Source organism: Lolium perenne, chromosome 3 (genome assembly GCF_019359855.2).
Source record: "Lolium perenne isolate Kyuss_39 chromosome 3, Kyuss_2.0, whole genome shotgun sequence".
Classification (NCBI taxonomy): domain Eukaryota; kingdom Viridiplantae; phylum Streptophyta; class Magnoliopsida; order Poales; family Poaceae; genus Lolium; species Lolium perenne.
The window spans coordinates 76,915,086-76,923,015 of NC_067246.2; the positions used below are offsets into that span (position 1 = coordinate 76,915,086).

A 7,930-nucleotide genomic window follows, 5' to 3' on the forward strand; every position below is an offset into this window, starting at 1 on the left:
CCAGCTCAAGCTCCTTCTGTTGCCCCTTCCCGATCCAGTCGAGTAACCAGCCTTTCAACTCAGCATGGCAAACCAGTCTTCTCGGTGGCGTCTCACACTCCACTCCTGTATACTCCTTCAGGCAAGTCCACGCAGACGCCGAGTGAGGACATGACCAAAATCGGTGGAGTAAGCTCTCAGTTCTGCCGCACGCTAGACAGGCAATGCCGTCTTTGATCTTCCTATGACTGAGCTCAACCCCCACCGCTAGTCCGTTCTCCACTAAACGCCATATGTGGACCTTCGTTTTCCCCGGCACTTGGACGTCCCACAGGTCTAGCCATCCTTTGTGCTCGCCAATGGAGTTCGAAGTCTCCACGGAGCCACTTGCTTCCCTCTTCCTCTGGACAGCTAGGTGATAATCAGACTTGACCGAGAAAATACCATTCTTTGTAAAATTCCATGCTCGATAGTCACTGCAGCCCGAACGACCAACTGGAGTGCGCAGAATATCATTTGCGTCAATATCAAAGAAATACTGACGAACCTTCTCCTCGTCCCACGCACCCCCTTCAGGAACAATTAGGTCTTGAACTCTATTCGGGCATCCTTCTTCCCTCCGTCCCAGTGGACGCTGAGCACCCGCTCGGGGAATCCAGTTATCATCGCCTACAATCCATTCTGCCCCTTGTGTTTTATTCACCATGCCGATAATTTGTTGAAGCGAGGAATGCCTCACAATCCATTCTGCCCCTTGTGTTTAATTCACCATGAAACTGCGCTGCATCTCCTTCTTGGATGCTCCTTTGCACATCAAATCTGGGGTCTGGTCTTCAACCGCTGCCTTTTGGTTCCTAGGACTGACATGTGCAAGGCTTTCTCCATTGATGAGTGGTGGTCTGAGCAGGTGGTTGGGTTGAACAAGGTTTCCAGGCGACGGTTCAATTCAATCGCCACCGTGGTTTCCTGGGAGCTATGGAAGGAACGCAATGATAGGATTTTCAACCAAATGTCAAAGTCGCCTTCTCAGGTTTTTTACAAGATATTGAGACTGCAACTGATTGTTGTGCTGCTGGAAGAATCCTTGTGCATGATCCCCTGAATAGACCAAGAGAGCCGGACTGACGACAACCACTTCATCTTTTTTTTTTTTGTTTCTTTTAAGCTGGGGCTTCTTGCTCGGTTGTCTTTTTTGTCTTGCGCCTAGCGTACCTGTACCACATACCAGGTATTCTTTCTTCTATGATCAATGAAAGCAGCAGCATGTCTGCCTTTCGTCAAAAAAAAAAAAAGGTTTCCAGAGGCACAAATATTCCGTTTGTAGCAACTTTTTAATACTTGAGCATGGAGCATCTCTCCTTGTTTAAGACCTGCAAGCTGCGGGCGCTGCGGGTTGCGGGCGAGAAGCGGCTGCTCCAAGGCGACAGTACATCTACGAGTTGGTCCCACTCCCAACTATCATCGCAGTTCAACCCTCCCGACTCATACTACTGGAGTAATAAACATATTGCGTGACAATTGAAATCTTTATTCTAAATCACAATCTGCAACAAAAAATTAAGGTTCTGCTAAATCACTTTTCACTAAACTGAGGTTACATTTTCTGAATCCATTGAGGCTTTAAGAAAATCTCAATGTATGGGGACATAGACATACCAAAATCTTTACAGGTTGCAATCCTCTTGCCTAATCAACAGAGCTAGCCAATAATTCTTGTGTGACAGCTGAAATATTTATACATTGCGATCTACTGGTCCAACAATTCTTCTATCCTCAAGTTAACAACCTCAAAGCGCAAACAATTCTCACAACATCAACATACGTATCAGATAATGTCACGGCCCCTGTCTTTGCCATCAGCAATCTGGAAAACTTCAGGGAAGGAGGAGCAATGAGCACCCACGCCATGAAAAGGAGATGGAAAAGCTATCTATGTTTCTTCAGATTCATCCAGACACTGCAGGGCCTCCTCTGAACATATCATGTTACAATCTGCAACAGTATGGCGATAGTCACGAGTCCCTGTGGAGACGATGAAGAATTGTAGATTAATCAGATGCTTATAGCTCGAGTTTTGTAGATGCGATATATAACTAGAGGCATTTCCCAATATGCACTTAAAAGTTATCACTGTCTACTTTAGAAAGGACCAACCTTAGCAAGTAAGAAAACCTAACAAGTTACCAAATAAAATTGACCACCGTGATTCAATAATGCAGCTCTTCAAAGAATCTAAATCTAATGAACATCAATAATGCAGCTCTTCAAAGAATCTAAATCTAATGAACATTGGTTAAATTGGTACCTGGTGATCTTTATATTTCTGAAGGATAACATCACAGTAAGTATCAAGGTAACCATGGCAAAGCAAAGGTGCTCCAAGGAATGACCGCTAATGAAGTATCTATTCACACTGTAAACCTTTCTGTCAGCAAGGCCTTCAAATCTTGCCAGTAGGTAAAAGCCTGCACCAAAGATGCCAATCAAATAAGGGTTTCTCAAGGTTTGTAAATCCCAATGCGTTAAGAGTATTCACTGTTACCTGTAGCAAGAAACCAAAATCTTGAGTGTGTATACTTTGGTGGGAACAAGAATAGCATTGCAGGAATCACAACACAAGGAACCAAGTTTAAAACAACCCAAAGACGCATATCATCAAGAACCCTGCAAACCAGCCAGAACAGGACATTGGATAGGACACATTTTCAGAATCTATTTGATACCAACATTAGAACAAAAAAGCTCAACGAGTCACACTTGTCTATACCTTTCACATGCAGTGCTCACGAGTAAGAGAGACAGGAGTGATATCAAACAAGATAACCCAGCCCTCTCATCAACTCTTTCAATTACTAATATAGACAAAAGTGAGGAGGCTGACATCATCATCTGCATTGCAAGAGCATCCAGTAAACATTCATATCCCCAAGAGGTTAGTAGAAATTCATTGATCCCATTGGTTTATGCACCAACAGAATATCCAGATCAGATACATAGCACAATAATATTCAGATCAAAACTCACACGGAAACCCAGATACAGATATTTTTCGCCTATGGTCAATGCTAGGATTTACTACCTCCGTCCCAAGGAATAAGGCGCACGCGTAAACAAGGCGAACTTTGACCATAAAAATTAAGCAACAAAATCTTGATTATATTATATGTAATTAGTATCGTTGGATTCGTATTGAAAAACACTTTCTAATGATGTTAATTTCATACAAACAATCTTTATATATTTGAAGTAATTCTTAGTCAAACGAAAAGCACGTAAAACGAGGGCGCCTTATTCCTTGAATCGGAGGTAGTAAAATGTAAAAATGTAAGTAGGACAACTGCATTCTTTGAAAAGGAATTACATAAACAGTAATTGAGATGTTAAACTATCAGTAAACTCACTCCATAAGTTCACAACAAAAATGCGAGTTAATGATAATAACTAAACAGCAGACAGGAGATGGCAGAAAGAGGAAATGTTTAGAATACCGGCAACCTGTCCCAAATCAACCGGTCATCATCTGGCTTGAGGTGATAGTAAGCTGAGCCAAATGCTGCACATACATTCCCAGCATAGAAGAGGAACCATCCCAAGGCCTCCCACCTTAAACTACATAGTTTCCAGAAAGTGACATAGATTTTATCAAACACCAGTACAATTCATTTGACACGTTCAAGAGAACACGAGAACACAAGGTTCCTTGAAGTAAAGAAATCTTAGCTACAAATTTGTCCTCTATGAAACTTTTAACCGAATGCAAGGAGCACACTATCATTTTATTCTGGCTTGTTCATTTGATAGTTATAGCATAATTTTTTAGGCAGCAAGACACAAGGTGAATAGGTGATTAGTTGTGCATTAAACGATTTTTTTCTGCAAACAGTAAGATCGCAGCCAAACACATCTTAACTGAACATTTAAATCATCACCCATATTTGAGTATACTGTAAGAGTGAGGATTCTTAAAGCTAGTTTGGTGGAGCCGTTCGCCGTTGGTTGTGTTTGTGTGGTTGGCGTCGGTTTGTGGTCTCCGATGTGTCATCGGTGAGGGTGGGCGTGTCCCTATTGATTTGTTGTTGGGTGGGCTTGGCCCTGTTTGTATTTGCCCAATTTCCCTCTAAAAAACTGGGCACCTTCTTCTTAATTAATGCATAAGGCAAAGCTTTTGCCTTCGTTTAAAAAAAAGGATTCTTAAAGCTGATGCACATCACCAATAAAACCAGCAGTAGCTAGGAAAACATGGTTTATTTTTCAATGTAACAGCCAAACACTTCCATTTTCACTAGGCCAGTGATATTCTTATTTAACTCGAGCATTATTTCAAATTCTCAATTGGTGGAGCTAGAGGCTCATCCGATTCATGGTGAATCAAGACCGTCCCTTTCAGTGATACTAATGAACTCGTAATTTCTAGGTACACACTAGGAACTCTGTCCTAAGGCATCAAGCATAATTGATTAGATGTGCCTCCTTCCTAATATTGTTCAGCGTCTGCTACTGGGAGTTTGACACATTGGTTACGCTTCCCATTTTCAAATAAAGTCAACAAAGTTCCGGAAATGGTGCATATTACGAAAGAGAAAAAAAAGTATGCACTTGTTTAGTTCTTTAAGCTAAACATTTCAGCAGATAGCAGGTATGCTAGCAAAGGGGAAAGGGCACGGGCGCACCTGATGCCAAAGCAACCGCTGCCGAAGAGGCAGAGGACGAGTCCCGGTACTCCGGCCAGGAGGAGCGGGTAGGCGGTGAGCACGTTGAGGGTGTTGGGCACGCCGAGGAGGTTGCGCATGTCGGCGAAGAGGTGGAGCGCCGGGGAGTGGCGGAGGCGTGGCGTGGCGACGAGCAGCAGCGCCGAGGCGAGGACGGCGCCTCCTGCGATCGCACGGCGACGGTTCTCGGAACGGAGCACGGCGGCGGCGAGGGGGCCGAGGCCGAGGCGGCCGCCGCCGCCGCGATGGGGGTAGTCGGCGGCGAGATGCATGCCGATGCGGGCGCTTTCTGCTTGTGGCCGGTGCTCAGTAGGAAGCAAGCCGTGGCTGCGGCTGAGACTACAGGGAGATTTTCTGGTCGTGGGCCGGATTATTTGTATGGGCCTTCATACGTGGGGATTACTCGATTGACTTCACTAAAAAAAATGTGATTCTCTCAAAAAATAAAGTGATAACGCTTCCGCTGAAAAAAATTGAGAAAACTCTCCGCCGCTGCCCTTCCAACCGTGCCGTCTCCGCCGTCGCAGATCTTCCTCGCTGCCTGTAACGCCGGTGATCGCCGGATCTGAAGGGGGAAGAGATACAGAAGAAGGGGTCTGGGAGCAGAGAAGAGGACGGGGAATTCAGATTTCTATTTCTCAATTGATTGTCCGATTACATACGGCACTAGGCTTACAACTGCGCCCCAACTCACACATAGCTGGCCAACAAATCAACTGGCACAACCACTGACCAGGTGGTCCCACACTCACACATAAATCCTAATTGTCGGCCACTCGCGATGGTTGCCTCCTGCACATCATGGCTTGGCACGGTCATGGGCCGTGACATTAGCCGCCCTTAAAGATGATGCTTGTCCCCAAGCATTCCAAGTTGGAAAGTGCCGTCTCATGAGCTCATAATCTTCCCAAGTGGCCGATGATTCAGGAAGCCCTGCCCAGGCAAATCTTTAACTGAACTGCAGCAGCATTGCCTTTGCGAATCATGCGACGCTCCAAGATAGCAGCTGGCTCAATCATAGCATCATTGTTTGACAGAGGTGGTGCATCCGCCACAAATTCTGGAGTATAGTCTGCAGTGTAAGGTTTTAGTTGTGAAACATAGAAGACAGGATGTACCTGACACCCATCAGGTAGTTGCAATTCATAAGCCACTTGTCCCACCCGCCTGAGAATCACATAGGAGCCGTAGAACTTGTGGGCAAGCTTTGGAAACGGGCGACTAACCACTGAACTTTCAACATATGGTTGTAGTCGTAGCCAAACCTTGTCTCCCACCTGAAACTTTTGTTCCGTTCGGTGTTTGTCTACATAGAGTTTCATGCGAGCTTGGGCCTTTTCCAAATTCAAACGCAAGAGGAGCATTTGTTGCTGGTGGTCGGCCCATAGCTGGGCAGCCTCTGTAGTTGGAACAGTTGTATTGACGGGGACCATGGCCTCATTTGGGGCATAGCCATAGAGAGTCTGAAATGGAGAACAACCAAGAGACGAGTGATGTGAGGTATTATACCAATACTCTGGCAATGGAAGCCAAGCTGCCCATTTCTTGGGGCGATCATGGATTGAACACCTAAGATACATTTCTAAGCTTTGATTCACCCGTTCTGTCTGGCCGTCAGTCTGCGGATGATAAGCAGTTGACATGTTGAGCTCTGTACGCATAAGCTTGAACAAATTTAGCCAAAAGTTGCTTGTGAAAACCTTGTCACGATCAGAAACAATTGACAAGGGAGGGCCATGTAATTTCACCACAGTGTCCAGGAACTTTGTTGCAACCATTTAAGCAGTGAAGGGGTGTTTCAGTGGAACAAAGTGTGAGTATTTTGTGAAACGATCCACTACAACCAATATGCAATTGAAGGAATCAGAGCAAGGTAGACCTTCAATGAAATCAAAAGATATGTCTTGCCAAGGACCCTTGGGAATTGGCAAAGGCTGTAATTTACCTATAGGAGGGACCAGTTCATATTTAGCCCGCTGACAAGTTTCACACTGCTTAACAAAAATTTCCACATCCTGTTTAAGGCCTGGCCAGTAGAAGGATCTTTTGATACCCTGATAAGTTGCATGAATTCCTGAGTGGCCACCCACCGCACTGGCATGTAGTGCATGAATCAGTTTTGTGTGAAGGCTAGCATTAGAACCCACCCATACTTGTCCATGTCGTTTGATGAGTCCATTTTCCAGACTGAGTTCTTTTACTGGATCGGAACTGATTGCCAGTTGAGCTCGCAAAGTAGTGGCTTCATTGTCCTGATCGCACGAATGAATCACTTCATGTACCCATTGTGGAGCACAATCAGATATGGCACAAATAGCAAACAGAGGACCAATACGAGAAAGAGCATCAACTACTGTGTTTTTAGCCCCTTTCTTGTAGTGAAATGTGAACTGTAAGCCCACAAATTTTGGCATGGCTCGACGTTGCAAATCAGTGTGTAGCTGTTGGTCCCCCAAATGACAAAGACTGTGATGATTTGTTTTAGTTACAAATGGGCCACGTTGTAGATATGAACGCCATTTGTCAACAACTAACATCACAACCAGAAACTCTTTTTCATAGATTGACAGTTTCTTGTTGGCCTCACCCAAAACTTTGCTCAAGTAGGCCACAAGGTGACCACCTGCATAAGAACTGCGTCAACCCCATGATCACACGCATAAGTTTCCACTTCAAATGGGAGTCTGGAATCAGGAAAAACTAGAACATGTGTAGTTTTCATAGCGGTTTTGAGTTGTTCAAAAGCAACAGTAGCAGTATCCGTCCACATAAAGGACTTCTTCTTCAGTAAGTTGGTTAAGGGTTTAGCCATGATGCCGTAATTGCGAACGAATGTACGGTAATATCCCGTAAGACCGAGAAAACCTCGCAGTTCAGTGATGGTAGTTGGTTGTGGCCAATGAACCATGGCAGAAGTTTTTGCAGGATCTATGGCCGCACCTTGGGCTGAGATGATATGACCTAAATACTCCAGGGACTGTTGCCAAACGAGCATTTTGATCTTTTCACACATAACTGATGGCGAGTCAGAGTCTTAGACATGTACTTCAAGTGTGCGACTGTACACCAAGATTGTTGGAGATATGCCCAAGAGGCAATAATAAAGTGGTTATTATATATCTTTATGTTTATGATAAATGTTTACATACCATGCTATAATTGTATTAACCGAAGCATTGATACATGTGTGATATGTGAACAACAAGGAGTCCCTAGTAAGCCTCTTGTATAACTAGCTTGTT

General features: G+C 44.5%; 1 protein-coding gene across 1 annotated transcript; it reads right to left on the reverse strand.

Annotated features, from left to right (window-relative positions):
• Positions 1–1,536: 1,536 nt before the first annotated feature.
• LOC127341844 (uncharacterized) lies at positions 1,537–5,042 on the reverse strand. The gene is made up of 7 exons (XM_071828001.1): positions 4,650–5,042; positions 3,468–3,588; positions 2,747–2,868; positions 2,522–2,643; positions 2,285–2,444; positions 1,972–2,001; positions 1,537–1,936 (listed from the first exon to the last, which is right to left on the reverse strand). The coding sequence occupies exons 1-6, from the start codon at positions 4,958–4,960 to the stop codon at positions 1,992–1,994; spliced, it is 846 nt and encodes a 281-aa protein (XP_071684102.1). The 5' UTR covers positions 4,961–5,042; the 3' UTR covers positions 1,537–1,936; positions 1,972–1,991.
• Positions 5,043–7,930: the final 2,888 nt, after the last annotated feature.

What these genes read in the sequence shown, in the direction of transcription:
- LOC127341844 (XM_071828001.1), bottom strand. Translation starts at nt 4,960, where the DNA reads ATGCATCTCGCCGCCGACTACCCCCATCGCGGCGGCGGCGGCCGCCTC. An exon ending in AGCGGTTGCTTTGGCATCAG is followed by an intron (nt 3,589 to 4,649) that starts GTGCGCCCGTGC and finishes GAAACTATGTAG; the next exon opens with TTTAAGGTGGGAGGCCTTGG. An exon ending in ATTTTGGTTTCTTGCTACAG is followed by an intron (nt 2,445 to 2,521) that starts GTAACAGTGAAT and finishes TCTTTGGTGCAG; the next exon opens with GCTTTTACCTACTGGCAAGA.